Here is a 24608-nt window from a genome sequence, read left to right as displayed (position 1 = left end):
AGCAACATGGTTCTTTGCACAAGGAGATTTTATGCGAGTCAGAGATAGGAAGGTTTGCCATTCTGTCCTGAAACTGAGTAGAATCTACTTTCTTTGTAGATATGAATACCCAGTATCACAGCATGGTGAATATAGTATTACTTGTTCAGGCTTGGTTAATCTGCTGAGGGACTGTGTGGAGAATCAAATACAAGTTTCTGAAATGTGCAATATAAAAAATTGTTCTGGTATTTTCATTTATACTGGATAAATATGAGTATACCCTTAAAATTTATAAAAAAGGATATTCAAAATACAAATCCTATCACTTATAACAACGAAAAAGAAGACAGCTTAAGAAATTGATGCTATCAACATAGGTTTCAATAGGTATTTAACTCTGAATGACAATTTTAATTAAAATACAGAATATTTCTGGAAAGGAATGCATAAAATTGCTCCACAGCTCTGGTTGGTTGTGCTGTTTACAGGTTTGGGGGTGTTACTGCCCTTAGTTTCAAATAATGGTAAAACTGTAATTAATATTTAAAGATGTACGTATTCATTTATATACGTGTGTATACATATACATACACACACACATATATATAGTGTTTTACAGCAGTAGTTGGAGATGGACTTTACAATTCCATAAAAGGATGTTTGGGGTACCTACTTGTAATTAATATAAAACCTTAGAGAAAGTTTCATCTTTTGATTTTTATTTTTTTTTTAATTTTACTTATCTGTATTTATTTAGCTTGAAGTAGTTTTGGTATAGCTCAGCTAATGTGTCTTAACACATCTGTTCAGACACCGTTATTTCAGTGCAGATTATTGTGGTCTGTAATAAGCATTTTTTTAATTTTAAAATAAAAATTGTTATTTTAAAATAAAATTGTTATTTTAAAATAACAGTTTTTTAAAGGTTACTGTTTTTCAGCATTGGAATACAGAATTACACCAGCAATCGCTGAATTCTTTCAAACACTGTTTTTTAATTCCCTTTGCCTAGGAATCAGACTGAAATACAGTGGTGTTGAGTATTAATATCTCCATAATTTATTACATGAAAATAATCATTAGGAGATGTATTTGGACAAATGGCTGATTTCAGCCTGATTTAGTTTACAATTACGTTCATTTCTTAAATAAGCAGGGGTTATAATGATCAGAAAACTAGAGACATCGCAAAAATGTCTGAAATAGAATCATATTTTCGCACTACCAGTTGAGTTCTGGAACACCCTTTTTCGTTTCAGATGAAAGTTAGGAAAGTATGAACACATCTTTCGAGAAAACTACTTAAAATAAGGGAAGTATTTTTAGACAATGGGACACTTAATATGTTTTCCTAACGTTCTTGAGGCAGAGTGTTTATTACATGTTGCTTATTGAAATGAAGTAACTTGCATTTTTCTCACTGACCTTTAGCAAGTATCAAAACTGATAATTTGCTTTTCCTAAAGCTACAGTTTCACAATCGGTTTAAGCCAGTTTTAGTCTGTATTTGGACAAAGGAAGAGTAGAAGAGGATGACCTCCTGTCTTGGACTGAGAGTTTGGAGGTCTTGATGGAATTCGGTTTCTGTAAGACTTTAATGTACATTTTTTCAGTGAAGCTAGATGAATGACAGTTGTTGCTGTGACTTCTGCTCTAGGAGTATAAAAGGTTTGTGTAATGATACTGCCTGTGTCAGCCTGAAATTGATCATCAGTGGTGTACTATTAGTAACACTTTGTTTCCATTTTCATGAGTTTCAGTGCAAAATTTAGTTTGTCTACCTACTCAGCAATTAAATTAGCAGATTTTTTTTCTGGGGCTAGTTGAAATGCATGCCTTTGTCAATAGGTTCTTAAATGAACTCATCATACAACAGGGCATCTTGTGTACTAGAAGAGATTTTTAATTTAGTTTATTTGCATCATTATGGATCAGTATTTAGGCTGTTTATATGTAAATGTATGATTTGAGGAACAATTAAGTGTTGACAAAGTAGATTGCAGTCATATCAATTGCAATGCATTTTCCATAATTTTTCTAACTGACATCTTTGATGATAAATAGTGGATGCCAAGTCAAAGCCGATTATACAGTGCACTAGGAATTCATGGTGCTGTCAGGGAGAAGACCGATTGACTTTAAATTTACATATTAATGAGAAGATTTGTTAAGAGGGTGCTTGACTATAGAAAATAACAGCATATTTATAGGGCACGACACTTTATAAATAAAGCTGATGCAGGAAAATGGAAATTAAACCTATCAGATTAATAAATTCAAGGCTGCTAAAATGCATATTTGCATTTTTATTCACTAAAATTTACCTTTTTGAGAAGCACATGCTGCTTTTGTTCAAGTTGAGTTAATTCCCAACAGGGAATAGTGTAATGTTTTGAACTGATTTTTTGTGCATTTAGAAACACAAAGAAAAATTTGGAATACTTGGCAGTTAAGGAGAAAAATCCTTTTTTGAGCAATATGCTCAAAATTATTGCAGACCTTTAATCAAATTACCCATTAACCAAGCATATGTGGTTTTATATTCCTATTTTTACCTTCTCTACCTTCTCTGAAGAATAGTTTTTGTCATCATGAATGCTGTGAGAAAATGTTCTTGTGTTTATCTTACTTGTCTTGTAATACTTAGAGGGTGTTTCTGAAGTAGCAGTTTTGGAATAACCTTTTTTCCGTATGAACTGTATTCAGCTTGAACATGTCTCGTTCCTGTTAATACACTCATATTCTGGAGTGAAAATGCATGCTCAAGACTAATAGGGAAGAACAATTTCAAGTTTTCTGGGAAGCAACATATCTGATGGCAGTTAACACTGTAATGCATCCTGGCTTAAATGTTTTGCCCTGCTCTTATTGCAGGAGTTGTCAGGACTGCCAAGTTGTTTGCAAACAGCTGAACCATTACAGCTTGCAGCCTAATTTATAAAGTTGTTTAAAACACAGTTACCATTGGTTTCTATGAATGCATTGAGTTGCAATCTAGCTGTTCAGGAGCTGATTTTCAAGATGTTCAGCCATCCCTGTTTCTGCAAGGAGATGAGGATCACAGGAGGTAGCGACTGCTTCAGCTGTCCTGGTATATAGATCCATCAACAAATGCATGTGCTGTCTCGGAGGATGTCTTCTAAAAACAGCTGGCTTGGTCAGAAGTTTTTATGGTTATTGTAGAGAGCAAAATGGATCTAAGAGCTGTAGTTTTGCAAAATAACAGTGATTCTCAGGTCTGCTCAGCTTTGTTTCAGACAATTACATTACAGAAATAAACTTTCTTGGTGTTCAGTTAAGATTGGAAAAAACTGATAAACTCTGGTCAAGGGCTTCAGTCGTGAAAAAAGTTATTTATAAACAAGTATTTATGAGAAGCCTGTCTCAAGCTTACACTTTTAGGATTAATTATTGAAGTATTGCTCAATTTAAAGTGCTCAGAATTCGACATAACTGATGGAGGGAGGGCAATGGGGGACTGGCAGGTGGTGCAGAAATTAAGACTGAAACGAATAATCTAAATTAAGGACTTTTACAAGAAAAATAGCAAGTCTTTGTATGTGTATACCGAAAACCATGACTCATGGGAAGTAGCCTGGCTCTCAAGGAATTATGAGAAGAAACACATTGAAAATATTTATTTTTGTGCTAGCTAGCTCTGACAAAATACTGAAGTTCCTTCTGACCTCAGCCGTCCTGTGATCTCTAATATTTTGTTAAATCCTTTAAAATGTTTCCTGTGCTTGTAGTGTTTTCTTCGCATCTTACAGTTCCAAATTCTTACTGTATTCCATGAAGGTCATGGTTATATGTGATAGAATCTGGTGCCTAATGGCTACTTTAAGATGTCTAAGCAGTGTCTGATAGTGCTCTAAATACTTATTTTTTCATTCCCCATGTTGGAGTGAGCATTGAGTGAACTGTAATTGTGAATGGTAAAGCTTCAAGCACAGCATACAGGGAATACTGTAGACCCTTAACTTTTGTAGAGCTGTTAACTCAGTGACGAGTACTCTGAATCAGTTCTGCTGGTTTATTGCAGGAGAGTATAATAAAACTTGTGAAGCCTATACTGAGAAGGCGAACAGAAGAAGGGAAAGGTGTATTCAGGTTGATTCATTATTAAATGAATGATTTACGTACAGAATCTTTTTAAAGTACTTTAGCTTGTTTCATTTTTATCACTTTAAGTAATTTACCTATTTAACAGGAAGCTATCAGCCTGAATACACATTTCTCTTCTGTTCTCAGCCTTTTGATAGAGGATTTAGAAGTTTTATCATGCTCTCCTGCAATATGATCAGTAAGGAGACATAGACAGTTGAACACATTTAAAAATACTGTGAATTGCATTCAGTTTTTTTAGGATATAATAAATCAATATATGTTATGTGTTAGTACATTGTAGACCTTACTGTAGTTTCATTATAAGTATTTGTGCTGTGTGGTTCTACCAGGTAACAGTTTTGCTGATTGCTGATTTCCTTTCCCTCCCCCCCGCCCCCCCCCCCCCCCTTCCCAAAAGATTTATGAGGCCAGAAAACTTTCTTCCCCAGAGATCAAAAGCAGTCATCTTATTTTCAACTTCCATTCAGCTGTCCTCTCCAGATGCAAGTGTGAAACTACATAGATGGGTAGATTTATTTGAGCCCAATTTGGCTGATAAAGCAAAAATAAATTTAAAGAAAACAGTGGAAAACAGTGTACAGTGAAGTTATGTGTTAAACTATTTACTACTTCCATTCTTAGTGTACCCTTCAGAATCCTTCATCTGAATTGGAGGATTTTGGATTTAGTTACTGTTTCCCTTTTTGTCAGAGTACAATAGTATCTGGCTGTGTTCTTTTAGATAGGCATAAGGAGGTGTTCATGTTTAATATAAATTCAGTTACTTGAAGATATTTGGTAAAGCATCTGGGGCCTGAAATGGACTGGACAGCTATTTTACTGTAATACCATTTTTATTTTTCCTTACTGTTACTACTTAATAAGGTGAGAATAACTTAGAGCATAGATTCAGACAAAAAATGGCTTCAAGTTGATTGTGGAAAGTCGATTACTCGAAATTCTGAATAAAAATTTCTGGTCACTATGAATATAATTGAGATTATTTTAATGACCACTGTATAATAGTCTCTTCTGTCACAGAAAGGGAGCATTACTGTCTTTTTACATTCCCTCCATCTTCTCCCTCTCTTCCTTTGTGTTAGGGGTAGTGCTTCTAGGGCAAACGGGGTAAAGGAATTGATCTAGCAGAAGAATAACTGAAAGGACAGGGAGAATTAAATTTGAGCCACATGAATTTACTGATTTGGCTTGCTTTGTGGCTGCCAAGCACTTACTGCTGGAAAAAAAGAAGTACAGTCTGCAGATAAAAATCCCATTTATCTTTGCAGCGAAGTATATTGCTGTGGTTTCAGTTTGTCCCATGACAGACCTGCAGTGGAATAGCAGCACTGTGTAGAATCTGTGTAGGCAAGTTCTCTAGGACATCTATATCCACTCAAATTATGAAAACAACCCCTGATTTTCCCATAAATTTGACTGTTTCTGTATATGCCATGTAATGCTGTAGTCTTGCCTTTTTGACTCGGGATGAGGAATTTATTATTATTTATACATAGGATAAGAGGCATTCTAGTCATCTCTTGCAAATAGATTGTTAAAATTGCTTTTTATTTCTGTCTAGTGATTTACAGAGATGAAAGTTACTTGGAGGGAAACACTGAAATATTTTTGTAGAAGTCTAAATATCTACTGTTTAACTGCTAGTAATTTCTAATTTATATATCAGATGTACCAGACCCCCACCAGCCCATGAGCTACCAAAATTTCTAGCTTTGATTTTGGCCATTGCAATTATATTTACTCATAGAAAATTGTGTGAGCACTATGAAATTAATGTTCTTAGAATACTTCAAGGCCCTTCTGGATGCCAAAGTATTCATAAATTCTGTTCTGGGCATCTGTCTGTGGGATATTGTTCCCCGTCTAGTAACTTGTATGGCTTTTTTCATTTTTCTACTAAGATTTTCTCTGGATAATTATAATTCCTTAGCTTCTCTTTGCAAAAGCAAACCTTTATTTTTCCTATGTTTGAGGAAGACCTATATGAGATCAGACCCCTGCTCTGCGGAAGTTTTAGTCTCCTGATTCTGAGCCTGTACACTTCTTCTGTTTGTAATATCAGGTAGAATTCTTGATTGGTTATGGCATGTACCTAGAGGACCACAGGGAAGAGTAAATATAAAAAATTTCAAATTGTCATGGATCATCCATCTCTTTGATAGTATATCCACAAGCTTTTTCCAGTTTGTGTTTGGAAAAATGCCAGACAAGAAAGCTGGGGGTAACTTAGTCCTGAATGGTAGCAACACATGCTTTTTCATCATGGTTTTCACTATCAGTATAAGTATACTACCAGTTGTTGGTCTGAGAATATCACTGAAGCAAATCAACAGATGGTTTAAGGTGCTTTCAGCTCCTTTGCCTACTTTTGCACCGGGAAGAAGGGAAAAAATCCTGCGATACAGGGTTTAATGTTCATAGGTTGTGTTTAGATTAGTAGGGCAGACTTTCTGGTGAGGATGACAGACTTTCGTCTTCCAGCCTGCCAGTCTAGGTACAGTTAACATTCTTCGAAGATCTCAAGTAATTTTGTGTCTTGAAAACCTGAGGCTTCTAACTAACATCTAGAGCTAGGGCTGTAGTCCAAATGTGGTTTAAATATTGGATAAACATTTTAGTAACTGTAAAGAATCCTAGAGCTACATAAAGAAAAATCAAAAATAAAGATGTGAGTGTGTTTGCATGTGTGGGAAATGGCAAAGATCCCTTTGTCCTTTGACTTTACTTATAAAATCACCTATGTTTTTTCCAGAGAGAATGGAGTCACTTTAAGGAGTAAGTAGACATGATTTGGTGTAACTAGAGAGTATATGAGAAACACTGGAAAAGGAGGTGCTTTGTGAACCATTACAGTTCTGTACAGGCTGAATCTCTCTTAAGATTCTTGTTCTTCCATACCTTGTTTATAATCCATGACAGGTGGTAACTACTACTTCTAGAGCATGTAGTACCCTTTTCTTGGTTACAGCCCCAAAGTAACTAACAATTACCTGCTTTTCTTTATAATTCACTTATTATGCAACCCTATGGAAGGATACTGTTGCTCGACAGTTGGTTCATAAATGCTTGCTGTCTTGATGGAATGGCTTATTCTGCCTCTTCAGATACTTAAACTGAGATGAAATCTAAACTGAGATTAAACCTTAACTATCATAAAAAGTCTAGAAACTGCTCAAGCATTTAACCAAACTTACAAATAGAAGTTCCAAATTCCGCTTTAATTTTTGGACTTGGAGGGTGTAAAAAAGGGGAACTTTTAGCCAGAAGCAGATGATGTCTTTTCCCTTTATCTCTTCATCTTTGCTCCTTCTCTATATTTTTTTGCAATGTTATTTTATCCCTTCTCATTCTTCCTTGTACTTTCTCATCTTCCTCTCTTGTGCTCTAAATGTTTTTTCTGTTCTTTGCTTTGCAAATCTGTCTTTGCACTCTCATTATCATACTTTTTCCACACACTGTTGAAATGAGTGTGTTTGTTGTGGTAAGAGAAAGCTATTTTGTGCCTCACTTTGATTTTGAGGAGAGTGGAACTGTTTTGAATAAATGAAAGTGATCTAAAAATCATAATTGATTGTTTCAATTCTGGCTGTAAGTATCATGAGACTTTGTAACAACAATAATTGGGAATTCGAGGTTGTTGCAGAAAGATGTTAATTACTGGAGCATATTTAACTCTTAGTCCCTATTTTTAGCCAGCAGTCCTAGACTTAGCTGCTGCTGCTTGTAGAAATGAGAAAGCTTTTGAACACTTCTTGAGTTTTCATATTGGTTTGGTATGAAGTTACTTAGTACAGATGTTCCTGTAATTGTGATATATTGGGAATAATTTAATGTGCAGTGGTCCTCAAACCCATACTTCCACCTGTGCACTGTTCTTTTCTCAGAACTGTAGGATAAAACTTTGATGACTACAGACTTTCTGAAGAACATTTTGGGAATTTTAATTTTTAGTTTTTCACTTTTTTAAATCATTACATTTTTGAGTTTGTATTCAAAATTGTTATGAATAGTTAAGTGAGTTTTTAAGGGCCACTGTGAGGCTGGATTGAACAGTATTTGAAGAGTTTTTCATGTAATAAATGAGTTTACATACCATACTATATGGGAAAAATTTTGTGGTTTGGGGTTTTTTTGTTGTTTTTTTTAAGAATGAAATAAACATGCACATCTGCACTGGGATTATAGAGGGTATTGTTTAAATCAGACTGTGCAGGGATATAGTCTTAATGTATATGACAAGAAAAAAATATAGTAAACTACAAATGAAGCTTGATCTATTTATTGTTTATCATGTAGCTTTTATGTATGCCAGACAGTAAAACTAAGAACAATGCTGCAACTCAAAGTGCCTTGATGTTAAATTTCACTTGACAGTCTGATTCTCAAGCTTGAATAGATGTCTTAGTACCTTTGTGTAGCTGAGGTATCAAGCTTGCTATATTTACAAATTGGAAGCTTTTTATATAGAAAATTTTTTTGAATTGTGTATAAAATCTCCCCATACTAGTAGAATTTTATTGTGGGTTGCTTAGCCCCATTAAAATTTAGCTTTTCTAAATAAATGCGAAAATGTTTTGGTGAGTATGGCACATGCAATTCCAGTTGCTATTGATACCACAATATAAGCTGACTTGGAAGACTAATCCTTTTACAGAATAATGCCTCAAAGTTGCCTGAAGATAGCTGTTTACAGGGATGTTACAACATCAGTCAGTAAAACTGCTGGGAATACCAAGAAGATACTGGAGGATTTTGTGCAATGCCTTTCTTGTGTGTTGGAATGAAACTGAGACTAAAGCTAGTGTTTTAAAGCTAAAGAATAAGTACTGTTGATAATCTCACCTAATTTTAATATTATTTCTTGCACCTGTGAACTATTGCCACATGCTGATGCAGTCATTTCTTACTGGTAGTGCTAACTGTCTTGATCACCTGGGTTTGGATGATACTAAACTCCAGATAATTTTAAGTCGTGGAACTGTACAACTTCAGAACGTGAGACCTTTGCCACAGTCTTGAGGTCTTAAGAAATGCAGCTCTAAAAGCAGTACTCCTCTGCAGTGAATGAAGAGACGGGACGCAGCTTGATGCAAGCAAGTTGTCCCTTTATTAGTGATTTTCTTACAATTATATACATTTCTATCTTCTACATATTACACACTGATTGGTTAAATCTTAAACATAAAAAACACTGATTGGTTGACATTTAAGGCACACCGTTAAAGCAATAGGAACTGATTAGTTTACCTTGTCATAGCAACAATTTCTATTCTAAGATTAGGGGGTTTCTTCCTACGTGGCTTTCTTAATTAATAAAGTTCCTTATCGGCACTATCCGTTCTCTTATCTGGCTGTTTGTTCCTCTTTGTCCATCTGGTTGCCATCTCAACTGCAACAGCTCAAGGGTCTGCAGTTAGCTTGCTCCTTTGTTCCCAGGGCTTGTGCCCTACAAGTTCTAACAAGTCTCTGTTCATCAGGCTAACAGTACTTGGACTCTTGTCATTGAGGCCTTGTCCTGCACTCCTCCCTTCCCTTAACTGTTGGACCTCTTTGAAACAACCTGGTGACAGAAGAAAATTCAAAGCCTTTTTAGCACAGGGATTAATTGAGCTCAAAAATGTCTCAGAAGTTCTGTGTCCCAGTAAGATGAAATCTGTGGGAAAGTAATTATTCGTGAGTGTGATACCTCTTGTGTGAAAATGCCCTGGGTTTGGTCAATACTCTTTAAAATTGGTAAGTGTCTACTTGTATGAACACAGTGAAGGCAGAAAAGGGAGGAGTTTTCAAAGAAAACTTCCTATCTTACTATTTTGTGGCATTTTTAGGTCACGGATTTTCAATCTGCCTCTTTCATGTGTCTCTTGGCCTTTTGTATTAATAGATGTTTGAGACTGTATTGGCCATGGAATTATAGAAAGTCTGATAAGAAATTTCAATGACACTCACATTGTAAACCCTTTCTCAGGTTATATCATTTCCTGGTAGATGCTTACATTTGAAAAATAGATTGGTTTTCAATGTCATGTGACTGTTAGCCCAGTAAGAGGGTTATAGAGTGGGGGGTAGAATCAGAAAAACTAATTCACAGTGTGACACAAAAATTTCTTCAGTTTATCACGACCACCATTTCCATTAATATTCACTTCAATTTCTATTAGGTGAAAGCATGTTTATCTGTTTAGATAAATAAACTTTAAACCCCCACAAATATAATTGTGTGCAAGGAACCATGAAATCTCATTTGACCAAGACATGATAGCTTTTATCTAAAACTTAAAACTGAAGTACCAGTTTCCATTGTAATTTATTGGAATTATGTAATAATATAATATCTTTTCTATAACTGTATTAATATATTACATTTTCAGTATAAGTCCAGCAGACTCATTTGAATAAGGTTGTAATGTAAAAAATGATCTTTGGAAGAGGGCACTGTAGGAGTCCCAGTCTCTTTCAGTGGCTTTGGACCTGCATAGTTCTACAAATCCAAGCAGAACCTCAGGTTTTCTTTTTCTTACCTTCTTATCCCAGTGACAATGAATAGGCTGTGGTTATAATTGAAGTAAAAAGTATATTATTAAAAAACATTATAGTAATATCATGATGATCTTGCAGTCTTTATTGGTTCTTCATTACATTGTGAGTCTTTTTTGATTTGTGTAGGAGCAGCAGGTCTGATCCTTGTTGAAGTGACAGAATGTTGGTAGTGTGATAATTTTGTGTGAATTTTATATAAATAATATAGGCTACATATTATTATTTATAGATCACACTATCATTACATTTTGTATTTGACTTTTAGACTGAAACTGTTCTGTCTATTTTAACTTAATTTAGAAGGCAGTAATAGGCATATGCCTCCTGGTCCTATAACTGCACAGTTCTTCAGGAAGCCTCCTTACAATTTCTTTCCTGGTAGAATACATCTCATATCCCAGACCACTATTTCATTACCAGAATCTTTATATTTTATGTGTGGTGGAAGAGAGAAATTAATTTTCTAAAATACTCGTTCTTTGTGACTTTGTGACTGAAAAGTTGTAAATGCATTGTGTCTGTGACAACACAGAACACACTATTCGGGTCTGGTGACAGCAAACTCACCTCTTGCTTTCTGTTCATTGAGGCATAGCTACAGTTTGTAACCATTACTGTAACAGGAATTCTGGTACTGTGACCCAGATTTTCTCACCTATGTTGTAAACCTCAGCCTGTTGCTTTCCAATGACTCTGCACACAAGAACATTGGCAAGAGTTTAAGTGCTGGAAACTTAATTTCTTTCACATAGCAACAAAAGATTCAATAGTTATTTTTAAATAGGAAAAGTTTGATGATTTGCTTCATTAATTTTTTCCTACAGCAGGGGAAGTGTCTGAAGTGTTTAAGCTTTAGGGAAACTGGGATATGATTCATTTATCTATGTGTCTAGTGTTCTAAATGGCACAAGATGCCCTGGTTAGTCTTCAGTTGTTAAAGATCTCCTGTAAGCTCCATACCTTCAGGATCTGCCAGACCCATGGAGGCATTTGTCATACTTGAGGGAGTATAAAATGGCACTAAATACTTATACACAGGCACTTGAAATATTCCCCTACTTTCACATGGCCATCGGGTCATTATTAGATCCCATTGGTCCGTTTACAGTAGCATAAGTCTTTATCACACAACTGGTTATAATGGCAGCCTACCTAAGAAAGTGTGGGTATACTTGGATGGCTGGTTAGTACTTGAAAGGGAGCCATTATTTATGGGGTGGGTGATCAGATTGCTTTATTCTTTGGGTCTTCAACTCCTTTTGACTTATTAAGACAGAAATTTTAACTGGTCCTAATTCAGTTAGTACCTGAAGATCTCTGTGGCAAACTTGATTTTCTGCTTTCTAAGGCCTTTCTCCAGCCAGGCTGTGGAGTATATCAGTTACACTTTAATTTCTCAAATATTTTTGCCATGTGAGATTGTGCTTTTTTCAGACCACTAGCAGGTCTTCATGCCAAGCTTTACCTCTGCTGACATACCTGTATCTTATTCATGGACCTCCTGTTGTGGACAGGATGGATACTTCTGCCAGTGTGTAGTTATTAACAAGTGTGATTGATTGAGGTCTGTTCATCTGTCAGAAACTTGTCAGTTCTCATCTTCTTGCCCTTTTGAACAGTCTTGAGGATAATTTTTGGTTTGGTCTGATAGACCAAAGATAGGTCTATTCTAGTGTTCTGAAATCCATCTGTGAAGCACATGGAAGGATTTAGGTAGGCACCTTCACACACAAGATCAAGATTTAAGATCTTTCTTGGATACATCATTAATCTTTTGAAGTAGGAAACTGTTCTGTGCATTTTCTACCATTTCCCTTTTTCAAGGATACTGTTCATGATATAGCAAGTGGACTGCTGATCTTGGTTGGCTAACGTGGTTTGGTATTGCAGTCAGATTAACTGACTAGTGAATAGTCCCAAAACTCTTTTAAGTTCAAAACTTAGCTTATCCAAGACTCTTTTGAGAGCAGTTCTTAGAAACATTAGTATAGGCTCTGGAAGATGGCTGAAATCATATGCCAAAGATTCTGCTGCAGGAATCAAAAAAGCTATGATTGTATTTCCTCATGCATCTGAGGAGAGAAACTGAATTCTGTAACTTTAAAATCAGTTATACCTAATCTAGGAATACAAACTTTTGAATAGAAGACGGAGTTAAGGCTGGTAGAGTGGGCAAATAGTGTATGTTCATGCTTTGGATTTCAGGGAAGTTTTACTTTGAGTTTGTGGATGTGTGAAGCTCTGTTTAGAGGTAATTGTAGCATTCACATAATATGCTTTACCCTGAATGGAAGGCACATTCTCAACTTTAGTGCCATATTAAACGTAATTTCAAGCAAGATCTCAGTTAAATGTTAGCTCATTTACTTAGTGACTTTAAAAACAGGCTAATGGAACTTGTTATCTGGCAGTTTCTTCATTTAAGCTGTTAATACTTTATGAAGATGGCCCTAAACTATATCTGGAATAACGTAAAAAAGAATTATACATGTTCTTTCATACTAAAATACTCACTTTTCTCTGTATGTCTGGAATAACTTCAAAAAGAATTACACATGTTTTCACACTAAAGTACTCACTTCTCTACTGGATTAAATAAACAGGTGGGGAATACACAGAGTCCATTTGCAGTTCCTAGCCTGGAATGTTAGTGGTCTCAGTTTTTAATCATTTCCTTCTCCCAGGATTCTGAACTTCTTAGTGATTTTGCAATTTAGAAAAGCTATTAACTACACAATTAAATCATGTGCTACTGCAAACTGTTAAGTGTACTTAATGCAGTTTAACTAAAGACTGTCACTGAAAAGCAATGCCTCTGTTTTGTCCTCCTCCCTTTACCACCTACTGCTTTTGAAAATGTTAGCAGTTCTAGTGATCCTATGACCACAAAGTGAGCCAGATCATTCTACTGATCCTGGTGAAAATAAATTGTGCTTTTAAAAACCAAACAAAATAACAAACTTTGAATGGCATGATTAGTCTTAAATCAACTATGAAACTGCATCCAGGGTGATTGAAAGGACAAGAGAAACCATGGGAACATTTGAATCTATTCCCTGAACTGTCACGCTGTCTCTCCCCTGTCAAAAAGGATGAGAGTACTGGGGTTTTTTTTCTGATAGAGCTGTTATTATGTACTAATTGTCATCAGTTTGAGCTCTAGTTCGAAATCTGGGAAAGTAAAATGTGAGTGCCACCATTATCTGGCATTTCTTCAAGGATGTGTGAAGAAGCATCTCCCACACCTTAACATAGGTGCAATACAGGTACTGAAGACTGGAGAATAAATGCAGGAAATTATCTTTGGAAGCTGGCAGTTGTTGATTCAGAATTAATAGTTAAAAGAGGAAGACTTCCATCTTCCAAAGGCAAGAGTCTTATTTACAGTTCTGTGCCGGCAGTAGAATTACTAGTGTTTGCAGTACTGCTTTCTCCATTATACCCCATTCATACTTTCTTTCCTGGTTGGATTCCAAGATGTAGACCTGGTATAAAGGGCATGCTGTTCTGGTTGCATGACCAACCTGATCTCCTTCTGTGATGAGATGACCCACTTGGTGGATGAGGGAAAGGCTGTGCTTATTGTCTACCTAGACTTTAGTAAAGTCTTTGACACATGAATGGTTTCTCACACCATTCTCCTGGAGAAACAGGCTGTTCATGGCTTGGATGGAAGTACTCTGTGCTGGGTAAAAAAACTGGCTGATGGCCAAGCCCAAAGAGTGACAGCGAATGAAGTTAAATTTAGGTGGTGGCTGGTTACAAGTGGTGTTCCACAGGGCTCAGTACTGGGGCTAGTCCTGATTAATACCTTTATCAAATGAGCTGGACGAGGGGATCGAGTGCACCCTCAGTAAGCTTGCAGATGGCACCAAGCTGGGCAGCAGCGTTGCTCTGCGGGAGGGCAGGAGGCTCTGCAGAGGGGTCTGGACATGCCGGACCGATGGGCCGAGGCCAGCTGGATGAGGTTCAAGAAGGCTCCGTGCCGGGTCCTGCACCTGGGTCACACCAGCCCCACACAGCGCTACAGGCTGGGGCAGAGCGGCTGGAAAGGGCCTGGTGGGAAAGGGCCTGGGGGTGCTGATCGGCAGCCGGCTGGGCATGAGCCAGCAGTGTGCCCAGGTGGCCAAGGAGGCCAGCAGCACCCTGGCTTGTGTCAGGAGCAGTGTGGCCAGCAGGGCAAGGGAAGGGACTGTCCCCCTGCACTGGGCACTGGTGAGGCTGCACCTCGAACCCTGTGTTCAGGTTTGGGCCCCTCACTGCAGGAGGGACGTAGAGGGGCTGCAGCGTGTCCAGGGAAGGGCCACGGGGCTGGGGAAGGGTCTGGAGCAGAAGGCTTGTGAGGAGCAGCTGAGGGAACTGGGGCTGTTCAGCCTGGAGAGGAGGAGGCTCAGGGGGGACCTTACTGCTCTCTGCAGCTGCCTGAGAGGAGATTGTAATGAGGTGGGTGTCAAGTGATAGGATGAGAGGAAATAGCTTCAAATTATGCCAGGGGAGGTTTAGAGTTGGTATTAGAATAATTTTCTTGACCAAGGGGGTGGTGAAGCAATGGAACAGGCTGCCCAGGGAAGTGTTTGAGTCAACATCCCTGGAGGTATTTAAAGGACTTACAGACGTGGCATGTACAGATATGGTTTAGTGATGGACTTGGCAGTGTTAGGTAAAAGGTTGGACTTGATGATCTTAGGAATCTTTTCCAACTTAAATGATTCTGTGTTTTTAAATGTACAGTTGTCTCTTTTTGGCAGTGAGGATAGTCAGCAGTTCAGGTTGAGGCTTTAGTGGTTGAAAGTGGCAGAATTTTTTCACATTTCCTGCTAACTGCTTTCCATGTCTGGGATGATTAATAGAATTTAAAATTCTTTAGAATTTAGGAATTCCATGATTCTTGCATACAGAGAAGCCTGCAGGTTCTTATCTTTCAATATTCTGACTCTTACATAATTTACTTTTCTTTTCCATGGTAATGTGCAAGTCTTGCAGTATTATATATTCTCTTTGTCTTAGTAAGGTCCTTGTGAGTACAAATTCTGACTAATTAGAACTTCATCAACTTGATTTTAATGAATTTCAGTTCATTAAACTGATTTCCCTTTGTGTCATCATCATCCTTTGTCTGGAAAATAATTATTGCATACCAGATCTCAACAGAATTGAGAGAAGAATAATATTCCGAGATTGCAGTAAAATACATGAGAAAAGACCACATTAATACTTCTGCTGTGGGGGTGTGAAGAAAGTGATTCAATATAAAGACTCTAATGGGATCTAAATTAAAAATATTTTCATAAGAGGCATAAGTTGCTTTATAATTATTTGGAACTCTGCTCCAAATATATTTGTAACCAGCATTTTTTTGGGGGGGGTGGGGGGGGAAGAAATGTGAGAGCTCAAGCTGTTTGTTTTTTTACAACAGTGATTAATGAGTTAGATGCAATTTCTAACTCTATTCCTGTTGAGTTCAATAGTAATGATGTGCATGCCTGTTAGCAGTCAAGGCAGGGACACTGAAGACTGAATCAATGAAGACTGAATTCTCCTCTTCCTGTTAGAGGAAGCTTCTTCAGTGTATGGTTGAGATGCACTGGGATCAGGAATTTTGTTTTTTGAGTTTCCTGTCCTGTAGACAATGGGAGAAATTCCATTACTGGTACTCTCAATTTAGCGTACTGAGTTTTTAGTTTAAAAGGGTGACTGCTAAGAAGTTGTGTAGACAGAGAAGTAAACATACTAAATGACTTTGGTTGATGCTATGTAAGAAATCTTAAGAGCTTGCTAGGGATTCTGTGGGACACTGAGAGCACTGTTGGCATCAAGTAATAAAAATGAGAAGAAATGTGAAGGGAAGGGGGTTTTGTGTCATTTCAAATTGTACTAAACAGAATAAATGATGTGTTTGATTTATTGTCACATCTACCCTCTCTCCCCCTGCCCACCTGCCTCCACTGAAGACACTTTTATGGGGTTGCTGTTTTACTACACGTGAGTTTCAACTAAGGCATGCAACAAAGGTTTGGTTACCCTTGCCTAGTTTTCTGAAGACCTATTAAATCAGTCTTTATTTTCATTTCTAGCTATTCTTCCATTCACTTTTGATTTCTTTGCTAGTGCCAGCTAGAATTAAAGATACATTTGTCTCAGAAATAATTATGTCTTTTAAAAAATCAGCAATTGGGTGTATGACTTAATCCTGTTAAAACTGCTGTGTTGAGTTGGATATTGCTTAAAATTGTTGGACAGGGACTTGAGAGACAGACAAGCAGAGCTATTGGTACAGTTGATGTTTGTGGCCAGCCAGTCCGTTGTGAATAACCCCAGCTAGCCACAGTAATGTTCTTTGTCTTAGTTGGATGGTCTGGTAACAAAGCAAGATGGAAGAATTTAGGAGAGCAAGGACACACACTTGGATATAACAAGTTGCAGAAGTCAGTAGCTGATTTTTTTTAAAAAAAAATTTAATGTTGAGTAGTCTCAGTATTGGTAATCCAGATCACAGTTTATGGGATCTGACATTCTGTTTTGATCTAATCCTGATGGTTTCTATCTTATTTATCTTTATGTTTGTGGGCTTGTTAATGCTAATTAAATATAAGCATAATGGAACACTATAATTTTTATCTACATCAAAATCATAAATTTGTTTTATCATGTTTCTATAATCAGATATATTCCTTTATATTCTTTTATTTAGTCTTCTGCAGTAGAAGAGAGGTCTAATATACTAATATCTCAAACTTGTAATGAATTCTTCCCATGTGTTGTGTTGGTTTTTAAAGTGACGTTATGCTGATAACTCATAACTTTATTTAAATATAACTGAAGGATTTGTATTATCAGAGAAGGCCAAGCTCAGGATACATAACGTTTTTCCCATCTGATTTATTAAGGAAAAAGCTTGTCCCTTCTTTTGAGATTTGGTATTTTCACAGATAGTTTATATATTGCTAGAGAGGGAGGAATGCACATGATTTGTATCAAGTTTTTAAAAAAGAGGGAATTTTAAACAACTGGCTGTCTTCAGAGATGTAAGTTTTGGATCATAGGCTTCAAGTCCAAAAAAGGACCAATTTTCATACCTAATCTAGTTCATAGAATAATGAAGACATTTAATTTAGAAGTTCATCTCATTTCTAAGGAAATGTTGAATATATTGATAAGCTATTTTTTGTGTCAGTATGTTTACTGCTTTGAGCAAACTGGGGTAGAAGAGCCAATAGCTACTTTTAAAACCATGTATAGATCTTGCAGGAAATTGTGGTGTTGTATGTTACTTCCTTAATGAATAAAACTGGTTGATTCAAATATTTTATATGTTTCTGTCATTTTGTCTTTTGCTAGGATGATGAGGTGGTGGAAGAATACAATGAAAATAATTTCTATCAATCTGATGAAGAACAGAAAGAAAAGGTTCAGAAAGTGAAAAACACCTATACTATGGACCCAGATCACAGGCTGCTGTTACGAAATACAAAACCCTTGCTTCAAAGCCGAAATGCTGCTGTATGACATTCCTTTTTTATTAAAATGTTAAACTATTAAATATCTTTGCTTCTAGAAAATTTCAAAGTTTGAGAAGTAAGATCTGCACCTCTTTTAAGTACTACAGAGCATTATCACCACTTTTATAGGAGAAGTACAGTGGTTCTTTTTTGAAATCTGCTTAGCTTCTAAGTAAAACACCTGAACCGAGTGTGATATATGCTCCAAATATTAAGGATGAACAAAATACTAGAGAAAACACAAGAACATTTGAATCAAACTGCTATAGCATGTGATAACTATAGCATAGCTAGTTTTTAATGCTGAAGTTCTCAGCAACTAGGATGGCACAAACTGCCAGTTTTGGTGGTAGAAATTCACAAAGGAAATCATAGTTGTTACTGGTTCACAAAGTTGTGTTTTCCTTTGAGTCTCACATGTCAAAAATAGACAGTTGCATGCATAAATTCGTTGTCCATCCAAACAAGATTCTTAGTGTTGATGCCTTAGAGGGTTCTAGGCTAGATATGACATCATGAGTATAACATGCTCTGCGCTATTTCCCTGAGATTTCAGGATACAGGTAAATTTTTAGAATTAGAAAAAAGCATGCTGATGGTGAATCATTGTGATGTTACTCAGATCACAGAACTTTATTTCTTATCTCAGTTTGTCTTGTTAATCAAGTTTAGGTGTCTTTGGGAAAAGAATTCCAGTGATAATGAGTATTCATATCATTGCAAAAAAAGTTATTGCACCATGGTTAGTCACCTCCCAACCAGTCCTTGATAAGCTAAACAGATGAGGTTCTTGTTTCTCACCTGGAATGTATTTCTAGATTCTGATTAATATCTAACTCTTTTCAAAACCACTTATAATCTGCCAGAATATTTTTGAAATAAATTGAAAACAGTTTTACAGTAATAGTTGTGTTACAGCACAGCCTTTTGCTAAAATTACTGTTCAATGTCTATATGGTATTTCCTCATTTCACGCAAAGACAAAGTACGTTTGCCATCGCACTGCACTGAGAACAAGTTCAGTTGCTTATCCTCCACGTTCCATAAATCATTTTTCTTTATATCTGTTAAATATGGTATTGATTCTCACATTTATGATCTTTAACTTTCCGGCATTGAAGTTAACTGAGATGTTTAAGTGCAGTTTGTCAAGTGAAACCATGCTGCTTTGAATTGCTATTACACAATTCTTGTACCATTCACAGAATATATCAGCAATTAAATTTTACTTTCACTTTGACCTTAGATTTTTGTCAGTAATAAAAGAACCCTTTAGTTTATTGCTAAAAATCTTCCAGTTATTTCCTCTTCCCAGATGTTTTTAATTGCTTTTTATTGTTTAATAATAATTTTGGTTTCACTGGTACTAAGTTTTAAGATACCAAGTCAGGTGTCATAACAGTGGCTTTACTTGGAGTCTCCTTTCTATGATTTGCTTTCTTTAGAACAGAAAGTTTACCATGACATTATTGTAGGGTCAGTTGTGACATGACTTAGTCATTAGCAGGAAGTTCATAATCTGTCTTATACTTATGAGAAAACTTGAAAAGAAAAAAAAAATCATGGGTTTTAAGTTGCTTGTATGTCAGTCTTCTGCTTTTTTGCTAGCTGGATTGTTGATACTCAGCCCTGTAGTTTTTACTTTCTGTTGGATTTGAGACTTTAGAAGTTGCCAGTAAAGGTAACAGTCATTTTCTAAATTGGCTAGTAGAATAATGGAATGAAAGATTTTAAGTGGAAACTAAACAATAGGTAATATTGAACCTGTACTTAATAAAAATAAAAGCACAAAATTCGCAAACTTACAGAAGTTTTAAACAATATTTCCGCATTGACTTGTACAGTTCATGTTAGCAATACTTACTAAAAACGATACAAGCATGTTTGCAATTTGAATTACCTACATTTTTTCTCTTTGTCCCTCTTCCTCTGTCTTTCTGTATATTATAGTATACAATGAAAGTTGGGAGGGATGAGAGGTACTTAATTAGCTTTGATTTTAGAAACGAAAGAATCTTTCTTCTGATTTGTTTTCCCTCAATCTGCTTTGTTAATTTCAAATGCATGCACTTGGCTTTCCAAAGAAGAGTGAGCTGGTAGTTCTGTAGGTCTGAAGCAAATGTGATAGATACATACGATGATTTGAAGTTGATGTGCTGGTCTGAATGTTATTCTTTTAGGTGGTAATGGCAGTTGCGCAGCTTTACTGGCATTTGGCGCCAAAATCCGAAGCTGGTATTGTTTCTAAGTCACTGGTGCGTTTGCTCCGTAGTAATAGGTAGGTGAAGTCCGTTCTTTACATTGCTATGTCTACTTTTTTGTGAAAGTTTTTTGTACATACTTGTTTAGCTATAGTTACAAGAATGAAACTATTGCACTGGTACAGAGTTTCATTTTTAAATTGTTCTTTAATATTACTTAACAAATGATGATCATTAAAAGTAATTCTATCATTTTCATTATTACATCCAGTGATCATTCAGTATCGTGTTTCATTCTTAATTATGACTTTCATTCTGAGAAGAATCAGAGCTGCCTAGTTAGCATACAAATAGAGGCTGTACTAACTAGTTTGCTTAGTTTCTTGATTTTTTAAATTATTGGAAGTTACTGGGATTTTAATTATATTGGAGTTCCTTACTGTCTTGCTAAGCACTAAAGAAGTCTTCAGTCCTGCACTTGATATTGAAGACTTCTTGTTGACAGAGAAGCTATGAAACATACTTGTTAAAATGCCACTTGATGCTGCTGAATCCCCTGTTTTTCCTTAATCCTTGGACTGTTTTTAAACAGCAAGTTTGTGTTTCATTCAGGTCACCTAATTTGGACTTTTATAATCTTCCGTGTCACCTTGTCTGCTTTCCTGTGAAGGTTTCACTGGCTACACATTTCATAAGATTGATAATACTTTTTTTTTTTCTTAGCATTTGCTAGTTTTAGCATAATTTGCCAATGTTTACTGCATAAAAGTAGGGCTTTTCCCTTCAGTTTTGAAATTTTGAACTTTCATATATCTGTGTGAAAAGCTTTGAAGGGAGTGATAAGAGACAAAATATTAAAAGATGTTTTCAGATTAATTTCTAACTAAACATGGTATTTTTGCCTTGAACTTCACTGTGAAAATAATCTGTTTTTTAAAGTTGGTCATGTCAAACAAACAAAAGCTTTTAAAATAATCACTTTTGTTGTGTCTGACAATATAACTCAGATGGACTTCATGGTGACTGGATTTACAGAAGTTAGAGCTCTTTCTCTGTAAACTTCTGCAGCTCACCCTTGGATAATGTCTCTGTCATGTGAAAGTTAGTAAAGAAGTAAAATTGGGCTTGGTCATGCTTTTATTTCAGATAAAAGTGAATCACTGATATTTTTGTGTTTGGTTTTATAGTACAGTATGCTTCTTATTCTCTTTATACAAAGATAAGTAAAATGCCCAAAGCGGTGTGGCATATATGCAGGTAATGTGTCGAACTAAAGTCATACTCATGGGCTGAAAGGATTATTTTTGCATGTTGCTTACTTACACTCATATTTCATCAAAAGAGAAGTCACATCTTTCCTGTACCTCAACTAGTACTTAAAATGGTGCTGGTCTTGTGATTTTCCTATGTTGAATGGCTTGTGTGTTCTCTGTTGCCAGTCTCTGTGAAACACTTCTGCTATTAGAGCCACTTTGAAATAAGCTTTTGCTGTTTGCCCTTCAAGTTATATGCCTATGGCCTTTAAATTAATGTCAAATACACTATAATCTAGTTAGGGTGAGAGTGCCTGGAAGAGCATTTCACAGCTATTTCCAATCTTGGTTCATCATATGCTGCTGACTATTTCCATGTACCTATGTAAGAATTACATAAAAATAGGTTTAAAAGATATTAAATACTTCTCTGTTATTACTTTTCTTTGTAAGCAACAGCTGTAATTACCACAGAGTTAGCAGACAGTTTTGAATAAGCGGAAATAATGGATGTGATGATTTCTCTATTAGGATGCGATTTGCATCATGAAAGAATTTAAGCACTTATGGTTCAGAAAAATTGCATGTAAATTATTAATTAGTTTCTAAGCAATTGATGGCAGAAACTCTGTTGTTTAAAAGCTTTAGACTAGTACCCAGATTTCTTTTTGCTCACTCTTGCTGAGGCTTTTAAACTAATAACGTTAATGATAAGAATAGCCTCGAAACATATTTAATGGTTTTGTGTTTAGAATATTACATAATTCTGTTGTTTGTATCTTGACAAAGGCTATTATATTAAAATGCTGCTTTTTCATAGATGTGTATGCCTGCCTGTGTATACTCTTTAAGTCACAAGAAATCCTGACTGTTTTTGAGAATGACTAGGAAATTTTTTTAAGACCAAAAAAATCATACCAGATCTTGCTAGACGTACAGGCATTAGCAGTTCTTGTAACTAATGCAGTCATTTCCACACTACAGATAAAACCCATGTGGCTTTGTTCTCAACTGTGGCATCCTGAAATATTTATTTCAATATGGTAGACAAAATAATAATGGTTTTGTGAGCTAATTCTGGAGATGCCAGAATGGTGATGTTTTGAATGAATTTTCGGTTTGAACAAAGACTCAAGGCTGCAAGAAGCATCGCACCATTGCACTGGTATCAGTGATTTTTTCTTTTTGCGTATTGAACTTTTTAAAAATGAGAGCCTGATTTCATAATGCATCTTCCTGTGAAGCAGATGATGCACTTGTAGCAGTGGGCAATAAGCTTTTTCCTTCTATGTTTGTGCCAAGTCAAATGTGTAACTAACTTTGGATTAAAATAGAATTGGACTTTCTTTGCAATGTTACATTATTCTCTGTATTTGTAGTTCTGCAGAATAATTCTTGGTTTTCTTTTCAAATTCTAGGGAGGTGCAGTATATTGTTCTGCAAAATATTGCCACTATGTCAATTCAGAGAAAGGTACACCCTATTTAGTTTTTTCTAAATCACATTTTATATGAAACATGGGTGAGCTACTTAAATATGTTCTGCTTTTCAGGGCATGTTTGAACCTTATCTGAAGAGTTTCTATGTCAGATCAACTGATCCAACAATGATCAAAACATTGAAGGTGAGTTTAAAAGTGTATTTGTCTATATACTGCTGGACAAATCTGTTTAACAGGATCTGTTTGCGCTGATATGACATGCACCATTCTGTGCTGTTCCTGGGTTTGTTTTTTTTTACTAAGAAGTGTAGAGCTGCGGCTTTTAGTTAAGTCCACAAGTGTCTTTCAGGCTTGTCAGGCTATCTGAAGGTTCTGTTGTTACCATGTTGGTACCAGATGGGTTATGTTTTCCCCTAGAGCTTTTGGTACCTTTCAGTGATACAGAGCATTACTGTTCTTATCTAACCAGCCATTCAGACATTTGGAATTCGGCTGTTTTCATGGGAAGAAGAATCTTCTCAAATAGAGAAATGATATCACACAGTCTTTGATACTGTTAGCTTTAAAAGAGTTTAAATCTGTTTCCCTGAACAAAATGGGATAGTGTTAAGAGTCCCAAATTCCCTTTGAAGTCAGAATTTGACATGAGAGGTACTTTAGGCTTTCCTCAAGGACACATCTCAATGCATATTTTAGGCTGTTGTTTTCTTGTTTTCTCTATTCTTAGTCTTTAATGGATGTGAAATCCTTGACAAAACAATAGCTAAAAAATTGTATACTACTATGTGCCTTTCCTCTTGTTTTGCTTTGGATTGTCACAGGCACTTGTGTTTAGGATTGGAAGATACAGGTTTTTTTAAAGAAACGTAATTTTTTCCTTATTTTTCTTTTACATCCATATTGCACCCTTGTTACATGTACAGAACGGTGCGGTCCAAGATGGCTATGCCCAACCCATCATATTTTTATTAGTCCAGCATTATATCTAAGTACACTTGAGGCAGTTGGAGGCAAAAAGATCTTTCCCGCATTTAATGATCATGAAAACTGTTGGGAATACTAGTAAGACAGTGTTATTCAGGAAAAGTCCCTCCTGAAATACTTGAAAGTTGATAAATTCCCATATTAATTGATAATATAACAGTGAAGAGGTCAAGAAGTAAAAATTGGGAGATTTACTTTCATTATCTTAGTTCTTTCTTGGTGGCTGAAAAATATAGGACAACCTACTACTGTTATATACATAAGAAAATGTTGTGCTTTTCTCCACCTCCTACCCCTGTAGTTCCTTCTTACTTTCTTTAAGACAGGAGGATGAGACCTATGGCAGTATTTAAGATGTAGGAGCACCCTGGAATTCATCTGCTGCACTGTTTAGATTTCTGGTTTGTCCTCTGTTCCTTTCCCAATGTTTGCTTTTTTGATTGTTGCTTAGCGTTGAGCTTATATTTTCATGGAGTTACTGATTTTAATCGCAGATTCTCAGTTGTAATTAGTAGCAGTCAGCTCTGAGCCTATTATTTTCTGTAAAGTTAAGGTTTTCCCCAGTTATGAACATTACTTTGCA

At 36.1% G+C, this 24608-nt stretch overlaps 1 protein-coding gene across 5 annotated transcripts in view; it reads left to right on the top strand.

Annotated features, from left to right (window-relative positions):
• The window catches only part of AP3B1 (adaptor related protein complex 3 subunit beta 1), a 159520-nt gene that overhangs the window by 43675 nt on the left and 91237 nt on the right, over positions 1–24608 (top strand). For all 5 annotated transcript variants that reach the window (XM_037373272.1, XM_037373274.1, XM_037373273.1 and 2 more), the window contains exons 8-11: positions 17986–18147; positions 20327–20424; positions 23019–23073; positions 23153–23224. In XM_037373272.1, coding sequence (XP_037229169.1) covers positions 17986–18147; positions 20327–20424; positions 23019–23073; positions 23153–23224 — 387 coding nt within the window. The remainder of the gene's footprint in view (positions 1–17985; positions 18148–20326; positions 20425–23018; positions 23074–23152; positions 23225–24608) is intronic.

This window comes from Falco rusticolus, chromosome Z (assembly GCF_015220075.1).
Source record: "Falco rusticolus isolate bFalRus1 chromosome Z, bFalRus1.pri, whole genome shotgun sequence".
NCBI classification, from domain to species: domain Eukaryota; kingdom Metazoa; phylum Chordata; class Aves; order Falconiformes; family Falconidae; genus Falco; species Falco rusticolus.
This window is presented reverse-complemented; position numbering and strand designations above follow the sequence as displayed.